Below are 22,788 nucleotides of genomic sequence, written 5' to 3'. Positions count from 1 at the left end.
ATGTCATTGAACCAATGAGCAAACAGCTACAAACCAAACACTTGTGCGCTCGTCTCGCCAGATAGCATCCTCTGTTATTGAGCCTAATATTGACAATGGTGACTGAGGTTTGTTTGGAAACTGAATAGCTTTCTGGGTCCCAAAGAAAAAAAATAAAGCAGCAAACAATATTTAAAGATAAAGTGAATGAAATAAGAATCAAGTGTAATAACAGATCAGGCAGTGTAATAAACTGGCAGTGGTTGAACTATTACACAAATGTTGCGAACAAAGACATGAGTCACACTGTGGCCTACGTGGTCGAATGAACAGTTGAAATAAGGAAATTTTCCTCAAGCAGCTCAAGAGAGAAAGTGGAACGTGACTTCCTTGTGTGTCAAGAAATGGAGCCATTGTTTGCTAGTCAGAACCGCCTGTGGTCAGCTGTCAATCTACCAGGATTATAATAACCATGTTGTGCAACTCATGTTAAAGGTATTTGTATTACTGTTTAAAGTGGCGCATAGAACTAGAGCATGAAGCATGGCCCATTTAGAGCGTATTGTGTGTTCCAAGTGAATGGCCGTGTTTCCTAATGCTAAAGCATCACAACGACCCATTGGTGGACCAACAGATTCACAGTGAAGGTTCGAGTCTGGACTCATTGCTGAGCCTATTCTACCACTAAGGAGTTGACCAACATCAAGAACAGGCGTTTGTCGTCTTACTTCGACTAAACCTCAGTTTCAGCAATTCTTAGATTATTTCAAAAAAAAAAATTCTTACAAACACATTAGTCCCATTTTAATAAGCATTAAAACGAGATATTAAAATGTGTCTGTCAGATACCATGTGTTCACAGAACCCAAGTGCAAGTGGTAACCGACCGCTAGAGACACAGCCAGAATTAAAGTTAATTTAATAATTCTTAAAGTAACAGAAGGAAGAACAGAGGGTGTCACTGAACCAGGAGCAAACAAGTCCAGTAAAATACAAAAGAAAGTAATGTGGTGGCCTAAAACTCACAAACAGAACTAACTGACTGAGGTATTTGGGATCAAGAAGCACACGACACTCAAACAGCACAGCATATGAGCAGGTGGTCTTAACTGCAGAATCAGTTCCAGGTGTGTGCCATTTTCCAGGCCAATCTCCGGTGGACGCTGAGGGGAGAGCACAACCAAAGGCAGATCATGACAGTATCATCAGAGAGTTGAGATGAATTTCTGAACAGACAAATCTCGTGAGTAACAGCTTTAAAAACATTCATGTAGGAGGAGGTCTGTAGCAAGAGTTGGGTGACTGTTATGTTAGTCACATGGTCATTTAAAGTCCATGCGAGTAAAATAAACACAAACTATTTGTTTATTTACTATTTATTTATTTCATCCAAAGTAATTGGAACTACTTCAAGTTCTATATTTACCATTTGCAAAATGCTAAAAATAGTGCTTGACTTTCCACGTTGATTTATTTGAAAGGACGGGATGCTTTTGGAGCAATGCTGGATTTTCCTGTGACGACATCTGACAACATTTCTGCCTGAGATCCCTCCCATGACTCACTGGGTCACACCTACACAGGTGCACAAACTATAAATCCCGCTGCGCACTAACGGAGAGGCAGGATTCTGCAGCTCCCCGGTGCACGGTCGACACTCGATCATGGAGCGGTTTCCACTCAGCGTGCAGGTGATCGGAGTCATGCACAAAGAGAAGACAAAAGTAAGAGCTGTTTTCACCTTAGATTCATCTATTTTAACTGGCTTTACTGAGTCAATTTTTTTTTTTTTGTAGATGTACATGACCTCGGTTCTGTGGACCGACCAGAACGACATTGTAGTTTACAGAACTTTGAAGGAATTTTGGAAAATGCATGTGAGTATTTGCAGTACAAGTTTCTGGTCTGGTTGCAGTCTTTTCTTTTGCATGGGTTGTGCATGTTGTAGATAATCATCTTAATAATCTGTGTTAGCATGTGTGGTATTTGTGGAATACCATTCATCTTCACTGCATTGTTGGCTACATGACTGTGCATCATGATTTCATAGGCAAAAGTAGCGTTGTTGTTTTAAAACGAGGCTGTTTCTTGTCTTATGTCCAACACTGGTCTATTTTCATCCCAGAAACAGCTGAAGAAAGAATTCCCACCTGCAAATAAACTGAAAAAGTCGGACAGAATCCTCCCGAAATTCCGTGGTGAGCACTACACTTTGAACAGATCATTTCCCTCAGGCTCCAAGTGACCCTCCCTCTCTGTCTCCATAGCGGTTAGGATGAGAAGTGGCCCCAAAAAAGGCCCGGCAAAGTCCCTCCATCGTCTTACACTGCTGCAGAAATACTGCGACCAACTTCTGACCTGCGACCCGAGGGTCAGCCAGTCTGCTGACCTCATCCGGTTCTTCCACCCTAAAGATCAAGATCTGCAGCCTGATTTCCCCAAGAACAGGTACGTCCTGAGCTGGTTGGAGAGAAGAGTCTCAGTCAAGTAGCTATTTAAAAAATGACAGTTTTGATTTTTGCAATGTAGTCCACAGTAAACTAGAAGCCTCAAATTAGGAACGTATGTGTCATGTGTCCCTCTGCAGTGTCATCATCATGCCATCTGAGGTTGACACCAGCGTCAGTAGTCCGGGAGGGAACGTGACCGACCCCTTTATCACCGAGACGTACCGCTGCGTGGCCTCATACGAGACCAAAGACACCAGGAACAAACCCTTCAAAGTGGCTGCCGATGAGAAGGTGGACGTGCTGATAAAAGATAAAGCTGGTGAGCATGAAAGAAGACGGCATGAGTGTAAGGAAGGAAGAGTCTGAGCGACTGGTGTGCTTCACTCAGGATGGTGGCTGGTGGAAAAGGAGGACAAACGCATGGCATGGTTTCCTGCACCGTACCTGGAGAAGGTGGGGGACGATGGAGAAGACATGGATGAGCTGTCGGAGAGAGGTAAAGTCCTGCCATTTGCCATCATTCAAAGATGGTTCTGAAGATTCTTAGATATTTAAGGGTGGGATTCAATTAAAAAAAATTCATCTAGTTAATTCAAGAATTTGTGATGAATTAATCACAGTTTAATGGTATAAGAATATTTGCCACAAGAAGCCACATGTTTCAATTTGAATGAATTTTGAATTACTGAATCAAATGATGGACCCATACATACATTTAAACAACAAAATATAGTGGCTGTATTCAAGTTTTTATATCACCTAATTTAAACTAAAGCTCTTTTCATGTCTTGAAAATATTTGTATAAGAATTTCAATTGTATAAGAATTTCAAGTCCATTCAGAGTAGTGGAAACTCTGGCCATTGTGTAGCGAAAAACATCCCTGAACAAAAGCAAACAGATGCTTTTGTTTGCTTTTGTTCAGGGATTCCTCCATGTTTGTTGTTGATGTTATCATCCTAGCTGCCACGTGTCTTGTGCATCAGTGTGATCAGTGGACCAGGAGCTCTGTTTTCTGCACTTCAGATCATGACATCAGGAATCAGCTTTATTGCCAAGTATGTTGTGTATGTATGTATGTTATATACATACAGGGGAATTTGTTTCCGGCCGATGGTGACTCTATAGAGATTTTCAATAGGAAATAGAAGAATATATATATTTACAGAGAAAAATAGAAGAATATATATCTACCAAACAATAATAATGAGTAAAAAAAAAAAAAAAGTGCAGACTGGAAGTGCAAATAGCAGAAAAAACTGAGGTGTGTTGAGTATCTTGTGCTGGCACCTGTCACAGTTTGAGTTCCAGGAACTTCATTAAAAATAAGCACACAGCTGGTAAAGAATAAGCCTTTTAGTCAGCCAAACAAAACAAAAAAAAAATGTTACGTATTGATCCAGAAAATGTAAAAATGTTCCTGGATGTAACACTGTTTTATTTAGAATCAGAATCAGCTTTACAGCCAAGGTCAGTGAGGATCCCACAAACTAGGAAAGTGTTTAGGAACACGTGCAATAGTGAACAAAATAATAATAGACGTAATGACTAAATAAACCGCAAACAACAAGGGCTGTTGACAAATTCATCGGGGGAAGAAGCTGTTCCTGTGACAGGAGGTTCTGGTCTGGATGGACCGCAGCCTCCTGCCAGAGGGAGGAGGGACGAACAGTCCATGATAGTGTTTGACTGCTTCAGTTCTTTTCACCACAAATGAAACGTCTCTCCTCAGGAACGTACACGGTGGTGAAGAACTACACAGCCACCAAAGATGACGAGCTGACCGTCTCCATGGGGTCAAACGTGGAGGTGCTGCAGAAGTCCGACAACGGCTGGTGGCTCATCAGGTACCTTCATATTACATACTCGTCACTCATCAGGATGATCAACTGTCAAAGCAGAGCGTGGCTGTTTATTTACTCTGCACATACCGAAACCGACCAATGGCTCTGGCGCAGGGTCACTTCCTTAAGCATAAATCATCCATTGTTTTATGTGTGACTCCACATTCTTCTGGTGCAGTCAGTGACACTGATGAAGTTGGAAGAAACCCACGAATGCACTGTCTTAAGAAACAAAATATTCTTTCTTCAAAATTGAAAATGATGCCAAAATAAAGTAACATGTAAAGCATCATTTATACATGTCATATCTGAGCCGAACCTTCTGGGTCCTCACAGATACAATGGTCAGGCTGGTTACATCCCCACGATGTACCTGAAGCCCTACAGCTTCCCCCACGTCCGGATGGCGGCCCACAAAGACCACCGCGCCCCCTCCCCTCTTCTGCTCACGCCTCCCTACCAGCAACACTCGCAGCATCTCAGCCGCTCTCAAGGGGATCTCCTGCAGCTCCCCCCTCTGAGCTCCTCCTCCCCCCATATGTGGAGCAACTACCGGTCTCACTCTATGGAAGTCCTGTCCAAACCGTCTCCTCCAGCTGCTCCTGCCAGGAGCTTAGCTCCGCCTCCCGCCATCAGGGTGGACAGAGTGGAGGACGAGCGAAGCGGAAGCGACGACAGCTTCACCAGCGCCGACTTCAGCCTCAGCAGCTCTTCCGCCAGTTCCTCCTTCAATCTGAGCCCCACCACAGAGGCCTTGCCCGTCAGTAAGACCCCACCCCCCATTCTGAACACACATCTCTCACCCATGCACGGACAGGAGGGGAGGATGGTGTCCAGCGTCTCTGACCCGAACGTCTACAAGGCAGCCGCGTCACCCAAGGTGCCCCCGAGACCACAAGCCCAGGAGATCCTCACCCGCTGCTCCACCGTGACTCGGAAAAATGCCTCCAAAGGAAATCTCTCACCCTCTGGAACTGAGATTCAGAGTCGATGAGCATCCGCCACCCTTCACCCTCAATGGTAACTTTGATAAGAGCGAGGTCAGCTATACTGTGTAGCATAATGCAAAAAGTTTTGATATATATTCCTCACTGGAAGACTGTTGTACATGTGGACGTTCTACCGGTCGATCGGGATGTGCCAGAAAAGAGAGGAGGGTTCCAGAGTGAAGGAAGTCTGGGCCTCTTTACTTTAGCTGCTGCCCCCACGACCCACGCTTGTGCCAACAGAGGAAAATGAATGTACATACAGAAAGTTGATGAATGTTATTTTACTGAAACTGTGTGTGTGAAAATGTCAATGGGATTATGTGTAAATGAATTTGGAGAATGAATAAATTAGAGTGTTACAGATATGACTGAGATTTATTTCTACAGCAGGTATTACATGACGCTGAAAAAACGATTACTTCGCCATACAGATGCAGCTGATGCAGGAAAGGCATCACACACAGGACATTTATATTTTTGATCAATTTGAAAATCTCTAAATGCAAAACCTGTGATGATAAAAGTGTAAAAACCATCACATGATCTGTTACATTTCCGATATCTTAAACTTGGCTCTCGTAGACATACTTCCCATCATCTTGTGACAGGGATCTGGTTGAGCCAGTCCATCGTGGTTACAAAACCCAACTGAACAATGGGTCCGAGTTTCACCATCATCCTCTTCACGCATTCCTGCGCCGCAGTGATGAGAACATCCAGAACACTGTCAGTGTTGTGCTGCTCCAGGTGTTACTGAAACCATCCATCAGCTGCAGACGGCAAGACCTCTGCAAGAACCGTCCACCATCGCTCCAATCTTCACATCCGCTTCGTCTGAACTCTCTTCGCTGTCAGAGTGTCCAGCGCTGTTTGTTTTCCGTTCACTCACTCTGCTGTCACTGGGGGCAGCCTTCATCGTGACACTGACCTCACCATCCTTCTCCTCTTCCTCCTCCTCACCAGGAGCGTTCTCATCTTCCTCGCTGTCTTCTCCATCCTTCTTTTCCTCACCGCTGTGCTTCTTCTCACCCATCTTGTCGATCATGAACAGAGGTTGCTGGGGTGGACTCGTGTCCATTTCTTCCCTTGGCTCCAGGCTGCACCGGATGTGACATCACAGGTTAGTTCTTTGCTCTTGATATTACTGAAGTATCGATAAAGGACAGCAGTGCACTATGGCATCATTTAGAGCAGAAATAGCTTCACAGTTGCTTCAAATTCAGGATGGCTACTGCTGTTTGGGTGTGTCCTTCATGTTTTGTTTATAGGCTTCTCTGATAACACCTTCATGTTTCGCTTTCGCTATTTACACTTATTTCATTATATTTTACTTTCATAAACCTCATCTAATTGGTAAATGTTTTCTATATTCCAGATCAATAAAACTTTTTTTTTTTAATTTTCTCGGTTTAAAAAAAAAAATTTTTTTTAACTCTTTAATTCAATGACGTGTTTGTGGTGATTGCAACTATACTGTAACATTTTGCCCCAGTATTGCAAAATACAGAAATTAAAAATGCATATAAATACACATTTATTTTCTATTGTTCTATAAATCTTTTAACATCCCTAATATTCCAATTTAAAAGAACAATATAGGCAATACAGATTTTGTTAGTGACATTTCAACTTCTTACAACAACCCCCCTTGTTCCTGCGCCCCCTCTCATGGACTACAGGAGAATCAACTGTCGGTAGAGTTTGACGCACGTCTCAACAGGTTTGTTATCTTAGCATGACTCTGAATTAAAGGTCCTCTCACCTGGTTTCTGCTCCGGCGACCCTCATTTTCTGCCACATGTAGTTCAGGAACATTGAAGTCTGTAGCAGTCGCCCGATCCTCTGCATATGTCTCTCTGCGGAGAGGAGGACGAATAAAATCCAGTCAGTTTCTGGGTTTTTTCATTTTGAAACAGGTGCAGACACACATCAGGCAGAAAGATATCAGCCCACTGTCGATAAAGAGGCACTGTAAACGTTTCAGAATGAAGAGTCTAATGCTAGAGTGGAAGTCCACATTCCAGACTGAAACCGGTTTTGCCCTCTGACCTGTGTAAGGAATGAGGCCCTCCAGGTGTGTGCGCGCCCCCTGGTACTGCATCAGCTCCTCTGGCGGCAGGTGAGTCAGGAGTACCTGGAGTACCACCTGAGCGTCCAGGCAGTTCCTGGCGTTGGTGTTCCAGACCGCACAGTAGCGCAGCAGTGACTCTGAGGACAACAGGAAGTTTATTTGCGAAACTTTTCATCAATACCAAGTCAGACAGAACTAAGTGACGCTACCTTTCTGATCGGGTCGTAGTTTCAGCACCGTCTTCTCCAGAAGTGGGCCGCCGTCCTCGCTCAGGCGGATCGCTGAGAGCAACACAGAAAAATTTAATCACTCACCACAAGATCAGGGCAGTTTATCCACCTTAAACATATGAGATAAATGATATGACTTCAGACACGAGTGACTTGACCAGTGGGTTTCACCAAAAACAAATCTGTCTCACCAGAGTTGTTGAATCTCTTTCACTGAATATTTTAGCACTTCCCTTGAAATTTTGAGTATAAAACTGTTTAATAAATGAATTTTGATGACAAAATACACATTTTTTAAGTCAGCGGTTGAAATTCAATTTTAAAAAGTGTGGTTGAAAAACAAATTCAATGTTGAAGAAAATTCAGCACAACTCAACAACTAATAACTAATATTTCATAATTAGACTTTCAGATATTGAAGTATTTACAATTATTTTTATTTATTTATTTTTCTTACATATTTACGCAGACAAAAAAATTCATAGAATAATTGTACATGTAATTGAACAGTTTAATTCAAAGGACAAAAATAGCATAAATTAATTGGGAAAAAAATCAATAATAATAATAATAATAATAGAAAAACACAATACATTCCAAAGTCAGCTGTATAATGATATGCTTCTAAATCACTTTCAATTAAACTTCCAGGACAAAAACACCATTAATAAATTTATTTAGTTGCAGGACCAAGAAGAAAAACACCAAGAACAGATGAATCTCAAGATGATCCAGCTCACTCATTTCTATCTGTTGCTCTGACAAACAGCATCATTGAATCAAATGCCACATTCCTCCATGAAGACACCAGTTATCTTTCCACGAGGAGACATAAAGGAGCATGGGTGGCGAGTATCGCTCGACATGCCAGCTGCACTCAGGTTTAGCACAGCTCTATAGGGTTTAACCTCACCCCAAGGATGACTCGACAAAATAGACACCAATTGTTCCAAAACAATAGCAGCTGTGATCACAGCTGTGCCAGACTTTGCATAAGCTGGGTGTAATGATGAGCTTTAAATCGCAGATGTTACCGGTTCTGTGAATGATGCCACGCACGCCACCATCAATCTCACCTGTCTAATGTTCCACTCTGCTTGAAACCGACATTGTTTTGTCTTTTACGGCGACTAGATTCATTAGAAAGTCTCTCCATGCAAACCACGCTCCTAAAATACCGCCACTTCAGTCACCTGAATATTCATATTCATGCAGGGAACTTCAGATTAAATATCTTAACTCAAACACGGCAGAAACATTCCTGCAGTGCAGTGAATGGACATTACCTTTGATCACGGAGAGGACTGTGTGAGGCTGATCTAAAGAGATGGCGAGCCCCAGAGCCTTCAGGTACTGCTTCTCATGGAGCAGGTTTGACAACTCCTGCTGCCTACACATACAAACAAACACACACGCAAGCACGCACACACACACGCACGCACGCACACACACACACATACACAAAGCTTTAAAACAGGAAGTGAGGAGCCACACGATTCAATGCTATTGATGCTAACAACAACATTTTTTATACAGAGCTATGTTACATCATGGAGCTCACAACCTCTTCCCTGGTCCAGTACAGGATTACTCATTTTCAGATCAGGGACTCGGATCAAGTGACACACTGGGGCACTTGATCCCAGTCCCTGATCTGAAAATCGGTCATTCCATTCAGTTCAATGAAGAATAAAAGCAGGGATGCTCTTTTGTTGGTCGCCACACAAAGAGGTGGGAGGTCCTGGTGCCAGTAACCAGAGCCAGTTAGTGGCTGACGTGAAGTCACCGGTCCCAGAATCCAAACCCTGGACTATATAAGGAGGCGGTCTTGGGATCAGATACTGACCGGATTCGAGTTGGAAAAGATTTATAGAAACTAAGATGAATTCATTACATTATGGGAAAAGAAAAATCTGGAGACTTTTGGGGTGCAATTTGGACCTCATTTGAATGTTGTTTTTCACATCATTCAGGTCAGGAGCAGGTTGATGTTGCACATTCCAGACAGAAGGAATATATGAAATAAAATATGGCCTAAAACTGAAAAAGGAGTGGTAAGTGGAAAGTTGAGCTGGAACTCAAGTGAATGGATTTAAAATGCAACAGTGATTCTTAACCACCACACCTTTTGGCCGTGCAGACGCTCAGATTTAATACATTAGTCATGTATGGTGGCAGTAGTGTGTCACTGAATTGACTTGACAGCTGCAAATCTGTGAGAGTAAACAACTATGGAATAAATTATTTTTATTTTATGATGTTTTAACATGGTTTTGTTATATTAATTTTATTCATTTTATTTTCTCAGTTTGTATCAAGGGTATTTTTTTCTCCAGTACATTTGTTGAATATGTCTTGCACCCGGTTCTGCTGGACTTTTCGATGACTAATACATCTTTGCGATGGTCACATGGTTTCATGCCATTTCACAAGGTTTTACTACTTTGTTTACGTGTAAGTAGATTAAATATGGTTGTTGATCACAAATGAAATCCAGATTAATGAATCAGTTCTGTTACTTGAATGGGCCCCAGGCCCATTTGTTCTGGGAGAGTTGTGCCCCAAGATCAAAAAGGTTAGTTAAAAACCTTATTAAAGTTAAGAACTCGTAGAACACACTTCAGCAACCAAATTCGAGGCAACATAGCTCAGACTCAATCGTTCATGATGCTTTCAACGCTAACCTTTTGAATGATAGGTGTTGCTCACTAACAGGGAGGGAAACTGGTTTCTAACATTCTCTCATTGCAGTGCACTCCTGACCTTCCACACTGCTCCTATAAATCTGGTCATGAAACTGCTTGACATTTTTTGGCCCAATAAAGCCATCCTGAAGGAATGTGATTCAGTGTGACGCCAACTCCTGTTTGTTTTGAAACAACTTCAGGTCATGACCCAAATGGACTCACCTTAGCCTAACATCACTTGTGAATCTCTTGGATCTGATATCACGTGTTTGCTCATCTTGTTGCGAAGATAGCCGACTAGTCTTTATTGACATTCGGATAAGCAGTGGAACTCACTTGAGGATCTGGTCCTCCTGCTTGGCCTGCTCCTCCGCCAGCTCGGCCTGCGTCACATCCTGTGACAGAAACAGGTTTTTGAAGAATGTTTGGTGATCAAAAGTGAATATTTAAGTGACTAGAAAAGGATTCGCCAAAACACAACGCTCCCCACGCTCAGCCTAGACACCACTCAGCTCACCGCCCACACAGTGATGTTGGAGTCATCTGAACCCGTCACGATCTTGTCATCTTTCTGACTGTTGTGAAGGCCCCACACTTTGTCCTGGTGGGCATCCAGAGTCTTCACACACTCGTTGGTCTTGATGGTCCAGAGTTTCACCAAACCGTCTGACCCACTGCAGAGGAGGAACATCTTAATTCATTACCAAAGAGAAGAACTCAAACCACCTTCTCCCTGGGTGAAGTGTTGTTACCTGCTGAGGAGCTGGGTCCCCCGACTGACAAAGATAACCTTCAAAACGGAGGCGTCGTGGCCCTCAAAGGTCTGGAGGAAGAATGCATCACATTGAAGAAACATTGTTGAGGGGCCGTGATCTGCTCAGGCACTCACTTTGAGGCAACTGAAGTCCTGCAGGCTCCAGAGTTTGGAGGTCCCGTCGGCAGAGGAGCTCGCCAACACCTGATCGACAGGAGAGAAGCTGACGCTCCACACGCCGCGGCGGTGACCCCGGAACACACCCAGCAAGTCGAGTGTCACAGCCCCCGTCAGCGACCACAACTTAGCGGTGCGGTCCTGAGAGCCAGAGGCCATCAACTTGTCGTTCGGCGACACAGCGATGCTGTTCACATCCTGGAGGAAGCGGCAAACACAATTCTTGTAAATGTGTCATTCCAGACGCACACATGACAAAACAAGTGGAATCTGAGAGCTGATCTAAAGTCAGAGGTTCAGAACGTTGAGTCAAAGATGAGTCAGCTGTGAGAGAACGGAATTTGACTCTTGCTTCCTCCTTTACCATGAATGATACTACGATACTACGATGCTGTTACATAGTATTTCAGTTGTGCAGTACCAACCAAAGAAGGACTTAATCAGTACGCAAACTGGGGAGAGAATATGCATATATATTTGACACAAAATATAGAGTTCAAATATGAAACTCTTGAAAATAAATGTAAAGATAATAGACAATTTAAAAATGACAAACCATAACCACTTATTGAAATACCAAGAATGGAAACACCTTGTGTTAAAAGTTCAACTTAAACTGGGCAGACTTCCTAGTTACTTAAAAGTAACATTGATGGCACTCTCTGAAACAGTTGCTGCAGTGGCGCATAAGGACTGACAGTGAAGGGTTTACATAAAAATGAAAATATGACACCAGGAAGTACTGAAGGCAAAACTATGATCAGGAACTGAGCACATGCTTGGATCGCTTCCCTAATTTTACAGTACTAAAAACCTGCACCTTTTTGAGACATTTATGTATAAAACGGAGTCAATAGTTTTGTGTAATTTTTAAATTCTTCACCTTATCATGCGCCTTCTCTGTGGCACGAGGTGTCAGCTGGAGTACATCTGACCCGTCTGCAGTCGACAGGCCACTAGGAAGATCCCAAACCTTCACAGTACAATCCTGACTGCCCGACACGATGAAAGACGCCTTCAGCCTGTGAAGACAGACAGTTAGTTTGCCGGCACTTCTTCACACCGGTCCTGTGTGTCCCCACCTGGAGCAGGTGACAGATCCCACAGCGTTGGCGTGGCTCGAGCCCTGAGCCACACAGTGGACCCGGCCGCTCTCGGCATCCATGCGCCACACGCGTACCGATCGGTCCTGAAAATAACAGAGGAAATAAGCCTCTGCATGACACCACATCGGGATGTCGGCTCACCTTAGCGCAGCTCACAAACATCAATCCTTTTTTGAACACATCCAGAGACAAAACTGTGTCTGTGAGGGTCAAGCGGGGACATGTTAGGTGTCACTGAAAACAAACAGAAGCCATTAAAGAATCATTTAAAGGAGTAAAACTTAACTCCCCAGGCCAGAAGATAGCACCAAATCCTAACCCCTAGACCAGCACCTGAACACCTGAACTGATGGCTAAAAATGATCAGGATTACTCCCAAAATGTAATCACTTTTTCTGCTGATACATTTCAGAACCTCCTTGGTGGAAGTAAAACAAAAAAAAAATCAACGACCAGTCGTTCAAATTCAGGCATATTTTTCTGCCACTTCTTAAGATAATAACAGTAAGAACGCTAGCAGACCTGTGCTGCCATCTGGCGGTCACTCACCAGTATGTCCGTAGAGAATCTGGCAGGAGTTGGTAAGCAGTTCGAACACTTTGATCTGGCAACTATTGGTCGCCACGACGATGTGACTGTCCCCTTTGCCCATAAACTTGACGTCAAGCACCGCATCGTTGTAACCTACAAACTGCAGAGGGAAGAAGAGAATGATATTGTGAGTTCCAGGTTTTGAATAAACAAGAAAATACAAAACTGACATGAAATGAGCATGTAGATTTGTTCACTCATGAATGGATATCACTGAGAGTGGAAAGTGATGGTGATGAATGAACCTGCTGCAGCGTGCTGAGATCCGACAGCTGATAGAAGAGAATGTTGTGCTCTGCGGTGACTGTGGCCAGTCTGGAGGACGAGGGCAGGTGGAATAGGTAAGTTATTCCTCGAGGATTGTCTGCAGTTTCCTCCTCTTCCTCAGTAGAGGGGACCAGGGTGGACAGAGTCTGGGTGTAGACACAGCGGCCAGAATTGGCATTCCACACTCTCAACACACCTGTGGGCAGCACAGAGAAACAGGAAATGAAAGGATCTGCCACTAGTATGTTCTCAGTATTGACATTCTTTAAAGATACCAAAATAGTTGCACAGGTGTGAACTGTGGCTGAGCGTGGCTCTCCTACCTTTGCTGCCAGCAGTGATGAAATGCAGGTTTTCATTCTTCACTCCAATCAGAGAAAGGTTTTTTTTGGCTGGCAGCATCACGACGCCCTCTACTGTCTGAGGACAACAGCTCCAGTGAGTGGTGAACAGCTGAGTTTCTTTTTTCGAAACACCCACAAGCACAAGGTAAAAATATATAAACGTACAATCTGGCTCTCGAAAAACTGACGTATTTAACAAGAGGGAAAGTGCATGACTTCTATGATATCTGGACGCCTTTTATGCAATTTCTACAGGAGAAACTGTTTTTTTTCTTTGCTGTGATCGTGACTTTATGTGACTGGATTTTGTACACTGAGAGAAAGTTGGTATTGAAGGTGGGGGGTGGATGTGGAAATGTGAGTTGGATGCAGTGGTGCCTCGGTTTCGAACATCTCGGAATTCGAACAAAAATTTATATATATATATAGAGAGAGAGACGAACAGCGTACTTGCAGCAGACACTCTACATTCACTCCTACAAAAGCCTATTTTAAGGCTTGGGACGCACAAATCGCTTCTCGAACGGCCGTCTGGAACTGATTGTGGTTGAGAACCGAGGTACCACTGTATATAAACACAATATAGAAAGGACACAGGTTCAGAGTTGCCTCTGGAGTCGAACCTGTGACCCTGCTTTGAGGCCACAGCACCTGGCCGCTACTCCACCGTGGTGCTCTACCTGTAGAGTGGACATGCTTACCTCATAAATTGGAACAGTTCTTTTTGCTTTCCTCTCCTTGAGGTCCCAAACAGTACAAATCTTATCTCTTCCAGAACTTCAGATTGAAAAAAAAGAGTAGTATTAGATTAGTCTGCATTAGTTTTCAATTTTATTTGCTGTGATAACCAAAAAGAAGTATCACCTGATCATGGTGCCACCATCGGGGCTGAAGGTGAGAGCGGTGACAGCGCTGTAATGACTTTCAAGAACACACACACACTGGCTGGAGCGCAGGTCCCACACTTGGATACCGCAGTTGAGTGAAGAGGAGAAAAGTTGCAGCCGGTTGATGTCTGGGTGAAACTGTACCAAGCTGTGAAAAACATTTTCAGCAATAACAAACAAAGCTGTGTAGCTAAATGTATCAAAACAGCAAGTAGCTTTCTGAGTACTCACTGTACAACACCAGAGGAGCCCTTCAGGTTGTGTGTGCAGTACTGTTTCACAACATCCCAAAGTTTTATGGTTCCATCACATCCACCTGTATGCAAACAGAACTTGTGTTAGATGAGAAAAAGGGATAAAAAAACACAAGTCACTACTAATGCTAACCTGTTGCCAGAAGCGTAGAGGTGGAATCAAAGGTCATGCTGGCAACAGGAACCGTGTGGATGGCCCTCCATGAGCGGATACACTGAGTCTTCTTCCAGTCCCACTGCTTCAGCAGTAGAGCTCTGCTGGCTGTCACCAGAAACTGTACAACCAAACAGCAGTGATGAAACAAGTACAAACACACCAAATACCATCGGGACACAATCATTCAGACTCACTTCACCATCACAGCTCAATGCAAATGATGTGATGTCCTCCTGATCGTCCTGCATTTGACATTTCCACCAGCGGTTAGTCAAATGTTAGATAATGCATTTTTAAATGTTTTATTCACGACTTACATGTTCAACGCTGTGAACTACTTTGCCTGTGCTGATCTCCAAGACGTTCACCCGGGAGCCACACGTGCAAAATACATACTGCTCGTCTTTACTTATCTGAAAACAAAATTTGAGGATTACAAACAATCCATTGATCATCTAGAAGAGATATCTGGAGGTTAGAGGAGAGGGATTAGAATCGAGGTATAAATATATATATATATATATATATGATATTATATATATTTTTAATATTGAACCAAAAGAACCTTCATCTATAAATAGTTAGATCAAAAAATATTCCACCACCAAAACAATGTAAATGGGGACCGTCAGCTAGCACTAAAACATATCGGTTCATGTTATTTGCAATGTATAATATTTACACCACCCTAAAAAGTAGCGTCGGTGAAGAGCATGATCTCACCTGGACTTTTCCTCCTTTGTAAAAAGGCTCAATTTTGCTGGAAACAGCGTAACTGCAAAACCATGACAGTAAAACACCATCAACATGTGATCGAGGTTTCTTTGCGAGAACGTTCGCGGTCGTGAAACTTACTTTGTTTTGAACTGAATGTTAGTATTCTCCATAACTCCTTGGATGCAGCCGAAAAAAAAACTGTTTAGCGAGAACTCCAGAGATTTACTATATTAGGCTATATTAGGTTTTTATTTCTCAAGCCAGCGACAGTCAACACGCATGGTGGTGGAGTCGCTGGAAATTGACGTCATCCGATCACAGCGTGTTCTGATTGGTTTGTCTTTTTACGTTTCTATTCGGCTAAAAAAATCCAATCAAACGTAAAAATGTGAATTCCGTTGTTTAGGATTAGATGTCGAAACTTGTAATATAGATTTTTTTTTTATTCAAAATTATGTTGAGGGCTTCATAAACAGAGTCGGTCTTTCACACACTCTCACACACACACGCTCCTTCCTGCTTTGTCAGGAAAGTTCATGTGTGTGTTCGTCATCGATAACACGGGTGTGTTTCGAGTGTAGAATGAGAATGAACAGATACAACGCGAGGTAGCGGGAGTGGAAGCGAGTTCCGCAGAATAAAATGGTGAGTAAATTGTATCATTTTTAAAATCATTTGTGTTTTAATTATTCTTTAGTGTGATATATCTTATTTCATGTTCGTCAAATAAGATATATCAGGTTATTTACTATTGATTTTATTCATTTAAACAGGATACATTGGCTTCAGATCGACTTTCTTCATTCAGAGTCAGAAATTAATCTCGATCCCCCTGGACTTTCTTCACTAACTAAGACGAGTTTACTTTGAAAAATAAAACCTTTAGATACTGGTCTGTGCTTTGTTTTATCATGTGATCTGTCGCATAACTTTCCAGAACACGCCTCTATTGTCATCACTTGCCTTTTTGTGCGCCCCATCGCGGCTGTCTGGAAGCTTTAGAGATGGTAAATACTGACTGATCCACAGTCTTTGCTTCTTAAAAACAAGACGTTACAAAAGACTGATCATTCAAATGGCGGTGTCAGGACGTTTACCTTCTAAATATGTAAACTACATTTTTATATCATCACTACTACTTATTATTGTTTCTTTATTTTTGTATTATTTTTAATGAAATTATTGTATATATATATTGTAAATGTATCTTTTTTGGTAACTGTCTATTTGCTTCACTTGTCCTCACAGACAGAACCCGAGGCATCGTTTCACAGCGGAGGTCATGACGTGGAGCAGTTTGTAGATCCACCAGACTATGATCTCATCTGCGCCATATGCCAGGGGGTCCTCAGGTGTCCAGTGAGGGCGACCTGCCACCACATATTTTGCAAAAAATGTCTCCTACAATGGCTCAAAAGGTTTGCAACAGATCAAACATTGCCACCAAATAGCATTATCATGATGTTATGAATTACTTATCACTCTTCCTCATCAGGCAGAAGACCTGCCCTTGCTGCAGGAAGCATATCAACCCGAATTTCATCTTTGTTATGTTCAAACTCAGCAAAGCAATCGGCCGCTTGAAGATAAAGGTACGGAGACCCACCTCTTTCATTCAGCATGCTGTAATGAAAAGGCGCACTTGTGATGCAGGAGTTGTTTTATGCTCCACAGTGTAAGAATGAGATCCGTGGTTGCACAGAGATCTTCCCCCTCTCAGAACAGTCCTGCCACAGGCTCAGTTGCCTCCACGAGCTCATCCCATGCCCACACCAAGGCTGCCGTGTCCAACTTCTGCGCCGGGACCTGGACACACACTCGCAACACTGTGAACACTGGTGCCAGCCCTGTCCCATGGGCTGTGGCACCATACTGTCCCACAACAACAAAGCTCAACACAACTGCTACAAACAGCTGAGGCAGGAGTATGAAGCAAGACAGAAGAGCCAAAGAGCCATAGCCCACACACTGCAGAGGAAAATGAAGAGGATGCAGAGGACCATGGTTCACATGAAAAGGCAGATCGGTCTGATCTGTGAGAGTCTGGATCTGATGGAAGAAGACGAATTAGGGGAGGACAGTGGTAGCTCTGCAAGGACTCTCTCAAGCAACAGCAGTTCTTGATGGAAGAGCGACTGGATGCAGCTGTGTGTAATCTCTGTATAACCTCAATTATATTTAAGTATGTGTGTAGTTTTGCCATGACTGGAGTGAACTCGTAACAATTTCCTGATGTTATCTTAAACTGTTATAATAAACCAATGTTTTGACATCGACCATGCGGCTGGTATTTAATAAAGTATTGTCTTATTATAAGTGTATGTAATGTATTTATTTACGTTGTTGCTTAAGTTATTCAGAGTTGTGATAATAGCTTTAAGGTATAATTCCATTCAAATAACTGTTTTAGCTTTACTTTATTGGGTTCGTGAAAGCGCGGTAGTTATATTTATGGTCGCTAGATGGCAGCAGCAAACCTTTCTTTGAATCTCGCGATGCTTGGACGAATATATAAACTAGCGGGACTCTAGTCGGGTCTTCTTCCTGTTTAAACGATCACGTAAGTGTGTGTAGATTATCAGCGTCCGGTGGACAATCCGCATCATATCTTGGCCATCTTTGACTTAAAGTGTGTTTACTTTCACCAGGGATGATAAGACACTGTAGTTCTGTAAAGGGGAATTCAAATTTTGTTAATCGATTAAAGAGAGTTGGGATAAAAGCGTGAACGAGGATGATGCGCTTCGCTGTCAAACATGGCGTCGATTGTCGGATTTAAACGGCGGAATGCTGGTAATGTTTTACTAAACTCTCTACTCGTGTTATTTTACAGCAAATGGCGGACGACGCCGGTGGTAGAGGAGGTTTCCGTGGAGGTTTCGGTGCTGGTGGCCGCGGCAGGGGCCGTGGCCGCGGCAGAGGCCGTGGCAGGGGCCGCGGTGCTCGCGGGGGCAAGTCCGAGGACAAGGAGGTGAGTTTGTGACCAGTTCGATGAATGAAAACGTGTTTATGGGAAGCCAATAGCCCCATTGTGTCTAACACATGGCCTTGTTATGCTAGTGGGTTCCCGTCACCAAGCTGGGCCGCCTTGTTAAGGACATGAAGATCAAGTCTCTGGAGGAGATCTATCTGTACTCTCTGCCTATCAAGGTACCGAGCCAGACTCTTTGTTTTCTTAAGAGTATTCGCAGTGTTTGACCCGTCAGGAATCTTTATGTGGAGTTACTGACAGCCTGTGCTTCATGCAGGAGTCTGAAATCATCGACTTCTTCCTGGGCTCTGGTCTGAAGGATGAGGTGCTGAAGATCATGCCTGTCCAGAAGCAGACAAGGGCTGGTCAGCGCACCAGGTTCAAGGTGAGTCTTCCTCATGATCAGATCTGTAGCGATGAGGCCTTGTGTAATTGTTGATTATGTTCAGGCTTTTGTTGCCATTGGCGACTACAACGGTCACGTTGGCCTGGGAGTGAAGTGCTCCAAGGAGGTGGCCACCGCCATCCGTGGTGCCATCATCCTGGCCAAGCTGTCCATTGTCCCAGTCAGGAGAGGCTACTGGGGTAACAAGATCGGCAAACCTCACACCGTGCCCTGCAAGGTGACTGGGCGCTGCGGTTCTGTCCTGGTGCGGCTGATCCCAGCTCCCCGCGGTTCCGGCATTGTGTCTGCGCCCGTGCCCAAGAAGCTGCTGATGATGGCTGGAATCGACGACTGCTACACCTCTGCCCGAGGCTGCACAGCCACACTCGGCAACTTCGGTAAGATTCCAAGCTTGGTGGTCGGTGTTCTCCTAACTCTGCTCAGCTTCACCTCTCAGTGGTGTCGTTGTCGTTATCAGGAGAGAGAGGAAAGGGGCGCTATATGCACGGCAGGGAGACTTTGTTGTAGTCTTCTCTGTTCACTTTGATGAAGCTCGACATTTGACTTGCAGAGCAGCAGTTGGAGTCTAACATTTCCCATTTCACTCTCCAGCAAAGGCCACCTTTGATGCCATCTCCAAGACCTACAGCTATCTGACCCCTGACCTCTGGAAGGAGACCGTCTTCACCAAGTCTCCATACCAGGTTCGTGTCAGCCTTTGCTTTTTTTTTTTTCCACCCTTTAAAGTGACTGTATATTAATCACATTCACTCTTCACAGGAGTTCACCGACCATCTGGCCAAGACTCAGACCAAGGTGTCGGTGCAGAGAGGTCCAGCTGTTCCAGCGGCTTCCTCCTGAACATTTTGTAAAGTTGAACCATTGAAATAAATGCTGTGGGAACAACAATCTGTTTTCTTCTGTTTTTACTGAGCTGCTCATGCTTGAGGGTTATTGGATGAAGGGAGTTCATCTATGAAATTGTCTAACAGTTTTTAGAAAAGCAAAGATGTTTTTAAAAAGGGTCTGCTTCAATCAGTTATGTTGAAATTTTGGATACAAAAAAAAACGGTGCAGGCCAACTCAACAGTTGTCCAAGTACTTTTTGTACAATCTAAATGCATCTTTTAATCTGCACATGACTAACTTTACATCCAAGTTCATACACAAAACTTAAGGTTAGCCCCCTTGTGTTCAGTGTTCTTACAATTCATCCTAAAAGCATAATCTCACAGAAGAACTGATCAGGCGGGCCGGCTCTGTGGTCGGCATGAAGCTGGACTCTCTGGTGACCGTGGCAGAGTTGAGGACTCTGGACAAACTGCTGGATATTACGGACAACACCAGCCACCCTCTGCACACCGTCATCGGCAACCAGAGGAGCTTGTTCAGTGAAAGGCTGCTGCTCCCCAAGTGTCGGACCAACAGACTTAAGAACTCCTTTGTACACCACGCCATCGTACTCTACAACTCCTCACTTGGGGGGAGGAAGTAGTAGGGTACACTACGCTTTACCACATAGTAATGGACACCTGCTTTTACAATGTGCAATACCCATCTCAATGTGCAATAACCATCCCTACGGTGCAATAACCCTTTTTAATCTAGTTTAATTTTTAACTTTTTTATTATATATATATATATATTTTTTTTTTAATCTTATTTTATTTTCAATTGTATTTTTACTTCCAGGTTATTAGTATTATTATTTTTATTTCATTTGTATTTCTTTTTTATTCTCTGTGTGATGCTCTTCCTAACTGCATGCCCTTTCTTGCCTCTACTGTTACTGGAAACGTAAATTTCCTGGAGGGAGTCATCCCAAAGGGATCAATAAAGTCAAGTCTAAGTCTAAGTCTAAGAAGCTACAACCAATGTAAAGCAAAGCAACATGACAAATGAAACTGACTAAACACATTTTATTTTACAATTATTACATAGGACTTAGTATCTTAAGCACTCTGTGATTGGGCCTCCATCATCCTTTGTTTCTGCTTCATGAGGCATTTCCTCGCAGTGGCTTGGGCACCAAGGTCTCCATCTAGAAGTAGCAACAAACATTTAATAACACTGACTTGGAACAAATGTTTTCCAGTTCTGCTACTTACAGCATGTGTTGAAGTTCTTCGCCACTTCTTCAAAGAGCTTCAACTCTTTAGCACAGTTCTGCTCATAGCTTTCACCCTCTCTATAGTGGCAGGCTTGCAGTCTCTCCTGGACAATCTTCAAGATCTCCTGGTTCACAAGGCTGGCGAACATAAATCAGTCATGTATTCATCATGTAGAATGTGTCGTTTTTTTGAGACATAAATGCAAAATAGACCAAAGGGAAGCTTGTAAGGAAGCAAACTGCATGAAATTATAATGCGGTAGACCACAAGACAGTATATTTTAGTATATTTTAACTTTAGGGGATTTAAATTGTTGACTTAATTTCTTTCCAGTTATCTCATGTTAATAAACCTCTTATTCTCAAGGTGTGTTTTGCTTTGTCAAAAAAAAAAAAAAAAGGAATTTATATGCATTTAAATGAGATAGCATGACCAACTGGGTGCTGTGAACTGCAACTGAAATGTTTATTTACATGGGCAATAATCTTTAACTCCAAACTTTAAGTTGTGGTTTGTTATTATCCTCGAATCCGCCAAGTAGTTTTAGATGACAACACTTATTCCCTCCACATACTACACAATGTCACTCATGCATTTTTATAGTAATGTTGCAGTTTGCAAATGAAAGCCTTCAATGTGTTCAATTCAGTTCATGACTAAAATATGACCATAAATAGATGGCATACGTGACTGCAGTGATACAGTCAACTTACTGGTCTCTCCTCCACTGCATCTCCGCCTCGTAGTAGCAGACATAGTCGCCCTCCACACACTCCGTCAGGTACGGAACACGCCGGAACTTCTGGTGGTAGTAGACCAGCTTCTTTTTACTTTGAAGGCTGTCGATGGCTCCTGCAGAGACCAAGGATAGTGGTTAGCACAGGACAAGGGCGTCTGTGCTTGCTGCTTGACTTACACATATGTATCAAATATAACCATTGAATAACCACAATTTAAATGTAAAAAAAATAGCGTCGGAGTGTCACAACAGACAATAACAAGACCAAAGGTTTAACACAAGCGCTGGCTAGCCTCCTTGTTATGCTAGCTCCGTTAGCTTCGGTTACCTCTAAATGTGGTGACGGGCAAGTCCACCGAGTAATAGAACAGTTTGCTGAGAATATCAGCCGGATTCGGAAGGGATGTCTTTTTTTCTACGACCGGAGTCTGCAGTGGAGGCTTCGGGTATGCGTCCTTTTCATAATCTGAAGGCATTTTTGCCCTCTTTCACGCTGAAATGCTCCAAATCCTGAATTCGACCTCGAGAGCTCTCCTTTGCAGGACACGCATGCGCAATGAGCACTGTGATATTGCGGAAGTGGAGCACAATTTTGATCTATATAAAATGATACATAAATAAATATGCGCTTTTAATTTTTGTGTTTATATTTTTGTTCGTTTGTTTTTTACTGTTCTTTAATAACAATAAATAATTTGAAAGAGACTAAATAATGCCAGGCAGTTAAAGGTCACTTGTAGTACAATATGTTTACACGAGGTGGCGACAGAGAAACAGCAACATACTGGCAGGTTTGGCTGTAAGAACACAAAGTGAGCAAACTTTCTCATCACATTCAGGCAAAAATTGACACATACGCAAAATTACACATTTCAATGCTTTCAAAAATTAGTTTTCTGAGCAATATGTACATTTAATAATACGTTTGGGCACATTTTATTGCGTTTTCCTCATACATATTCCCATCATTGCACCAGACATGGACACCAACTGATGCTTGGTTGCTCTCTTTCCTTTCGTGGACAAATGGTTCCTCTCCAGTGCCTCAGCCTCCTGCCCCCTCCTCTCTCCAACCATCC

The 22,788-nt window shown here is 43.1% G+C and overlaps 5 protein-coding genes across 6 annotated transcripts; 3 read left to right on the top strand and 2 right to left on the bottom strand.

Annotated features, from left to right (window-relative positions):
* Nucleotides 1–1,558: 1,558 nt before the first annotated feature.
* On the top strand, nucleotides 1,559–5,641 carry noxo1a (NADPH oxidase organizer 1a). Its single transcript, XM_053852152.1, has 8 exons — nucleotides 1,559–1,703; nucleotides 1,776–1,856; nucleotides 2,105–2,177; nucleotides 2,247–2,427; nucleotides 2,567–2,748; nucleotides 2,818–2,925; nucleotides 4,161–4,275; nucleotides 4,609–5,641. The coding sequence occupies exons 1-8, from the start codon at nucleotides 1,644–1,646 to the stop codon at nucleotides 5,264–5,266; spliced, it is 1,458 nt and encodes a 485-aa protein (XP_053708127.1). The 5' UTR covers nucleotides 1,559–1,643; the 3' UTR covers nucleotides 5,267–5,641.
* On the bottom strand, nucleotides 5,328–15,846 carry tbl3 (transducin beta like 3). Its single transcript, XM_053852148.1, has 23 exons — nucleotides 15,642–15,846; nucleotides 15,510–15,561; nucleotides 15,104–15,199; nucleotides 14,981–15,028; nucleotides 14,763–14,904; nucleotides 14,607–14,691; nucleotides 14,353–14,523; nucleotides 14,190–14,265; nucleotides 13,468–13,564; nucleotides 13,123–13,340; nucleotides 12,836–12,977; nucleotides 12,428–12,486; nucleotides 12,263–12,369; nucleotides 12,064–12,202; nucleotides 11,139–11,378; nucleotides 11,002–11,072; nucleotides 10,767–10,923; nucleotides 10,586–10,644; nucleotides 8,849–8,952; nucleotides 7,542–7,613; nucleotides 7,311–7,469; nucleotides 7,024–7,117; nucleotides 5,328–6,358 (listed from the first exon to the last, which is right to left on the bottom strand). Exons 1-23 carry the CDS (start codon nucleotides 15,671–15,673, stop codon nucleotides 6,028–6,030), a joined length of 2,751 nt encoding a protein of 916 aa, XP_053708123.1. The 5' UTR covers nucleotides 15,674–15,846; the 3' UTR covers nucleotides 5,328–6,027.
* A 151-nt stretch (nucleotides 15,847–15,997) lies between these two features.
* rnf151 (ring finger protein 151) lies at nucleotides 15,998–17,780 on the top strand. 2 transcript variants are annotated; one of them, XM_053852153.1, is made up of 4 exons: nucleotides 15,998–16,148; nucleotides 16,752–16,921; nucleotides 16,999–17,095; nucleotides 17,178–17,780. In XM_053852153.1, the coding sequence occupies exons 1-4, from the start codon at nucleotides 16,146–16,148 to the stop codon at nucleotides 17,625–17,627; spliced, it is 720 nt and encodes a 239-aa protein (XP_053708128.1). In that variant the 5' UTR covers nucleotides 15,998–16,145; the 3' UTR covers nucleotides 17,628–17,780. The 2 variants fall into 2 exon arrangements, with proteins under 2 accessions (XP_053708128.1, XP_053708130.1); XM_053852155.1 differs by lacking the exon at nucleotides 15,998–16,148 and adding an exon at nucleotides 16,439–16,510.
* Nucleotides 17,781–18,001: 221 nt separating this feature from the next.
* rps2 (ribosomal protein S2) lies at nucleotides 18,002–19,768 on the top strand. Its single transcript, XM_053852128.1, has 7 exons — nucleotides 18,002–18,063; nucleotides 18,337–18,474; nucleotides 18,564–18,653; nucleotides 18,752–18,859; nucleotides 18,924–19,257; nucleotides 19,472–19,563; nucleotides 19,640–19,768. The coding sequence occupies exons 2-7, from the start codon at nucleotides 18,340–18,342 to the stop codon at nucleotides 19,718–19,720; spliced, it is 840 nt and encodes a 279-aa protein (XP_053708103.1). The 5' UTR covers nucleotides 18,002–18,063; nucleotides 18,337–18,339; the 3' UTR covers nucleotides 19,721–19,768.
* A 990-nt stretch (nucleotides 19,769–20,758) lies between these two features.
* On the bottom strand, nucleotides 20,759–22,253 carry ndufb10 (NADH:ubiquinone oxidoreductase subunit B10). Its single transcript, XM_053852002.1, has 4 exons — nucleotides 22,038–22,253; nucleotides 21,684–21,822; nucleotides 20,968–21,107; nucleotides 20,759–20,900 (listed from the first exon to the last, which is right to left on the bottom strand). The coding sequence occupies exons 1-4, from the start codon at nucleotides 22,183–22,185 to the stop codon at nucleotides 20,812–20,814; spliced, it is 516 nt and encodes a 171-aa protein (XP_053707977.1). The 5' UTR covers nucleotides 22,186–22,253; the 3' UTR covers nucleotides 20,759–20,811.
* Between the last annotated feature and the right edge of the window lie 535 nt (nucleotides 22,254–22,788).

The sequence above is a fragment of the Synchiropus splendidus genome, chromosome 19, assembly GCF_027744825.2.
Source record: "Synchiropus splendidus isolate RoL2022-P1 chromosome 19, RoL_Sspl_1.0, whole genome shotgun sequence".
Classification (NCBI taxonomy): Eukaryota; Metazoa; Chordata; class Actinopteri; order Syngnathiformes; family Callionymidae; genus Synchiropus; species Synchiropus splendidus.
Note: the sequence above shows the minus strand (reverse complement) of the source record. Positions and strands in the feature narration are given on the sequence as shown.

Coding starts and splice junctions, on each gene's coding strand:
- rnf151 (XM_053852153.1), top strand. Junction 16,922..16,998: donor CTCCTACAATGGCTCAAAAG/GTTTGCAACAGA, acceptor CTTCCTCATCAG/GCAGAAGACCTGCCCTTGCT. Junction 17,096..17,177: donor TCGGCCGCTTGAAGATAAAG/GTACGGAGACCC, acceptor TATGCTCCACAG/TGTAAGAATGAGATCCGTGG.
- rps2 (XM_053852128.1), top strand. CDS start 18,340: ATGGCGGACGACGCCGGTGGTAGAGGAGGTTTCCGTGGAGGTTTCGGT. Junction 18,475..18,563: donor GCAAGTCCGAGGACAAGGAG/GTGAGTTTGTGA, acceptor TTGTTATGCTAG/TGGGTTCCCGTCACCAAGCT. Junction 18,654..18,751: donor TGTACTCTCTGCCTATCAAG/GTACCGAGCCAG, acceptor TGCTTCATGCAG/GAGTCTGAAATCATCGACTT.
- tbl3 (XM_053852148.1), bottom strand. CDS start 15,673: ATGGAGAATACTAACATTCAGTTCAAAACAAA. Junction 14,692..14,762: donor CTCTACGCTTCTGGCAACAG/GTTAGCATTAGT, acceptor GTTTGCATACAG/GTGGATGTGATGGAACCATA. Junction 12,370..12,427: donor TGTTTGTGAGCTGCGCTAAG/GTGAGCCGACAT, acceptor TGTTATTTTCAG/GACCGATCGGTACGCGTGTG.
- ndufb10 (XM_053852002.1), bottom strand. CDS start 22,185: ATGCCTTCAGATTATGAAAAGGACGCATACCCGAAGCCTCCACTGCAG. Junction 21,823..22,037: donor GCCCGTCACCACATTTAGAG/GTAACCGAAGCT, acceptor TGGTCTCTGCAG/GAGCCATCGACAGCCTTCAA. Junction 20,901..20,967: donor GAAGAACTTCAACACATGCT/GTAAGTAGCAGA, acceptor TGCTACTTCTAG/ATGGAGACCTTGGTGCCCAA.
- noxo1a (XM_053852152.1), top strand. CDS start 1,644: ATGGAGCGGTTTCCACTCAGCGTGCAGGTGATCGGAGTCATGCACAAA. Junction 2,749..2,817: donor GCTGATAAAAGATAAAGCTG/GTGAGCATGAAA, acceptor TGCTTCACTCAG/GATGGTGGCTGGTGGAAAAG. Junction 2,926..4,160: donor GGATGAGCTGTCGGAGAGAG/GTAAAGTCCTGC, acceptor GTCTCTCCTCAG/GAACGTACACGGTGGTGAAG.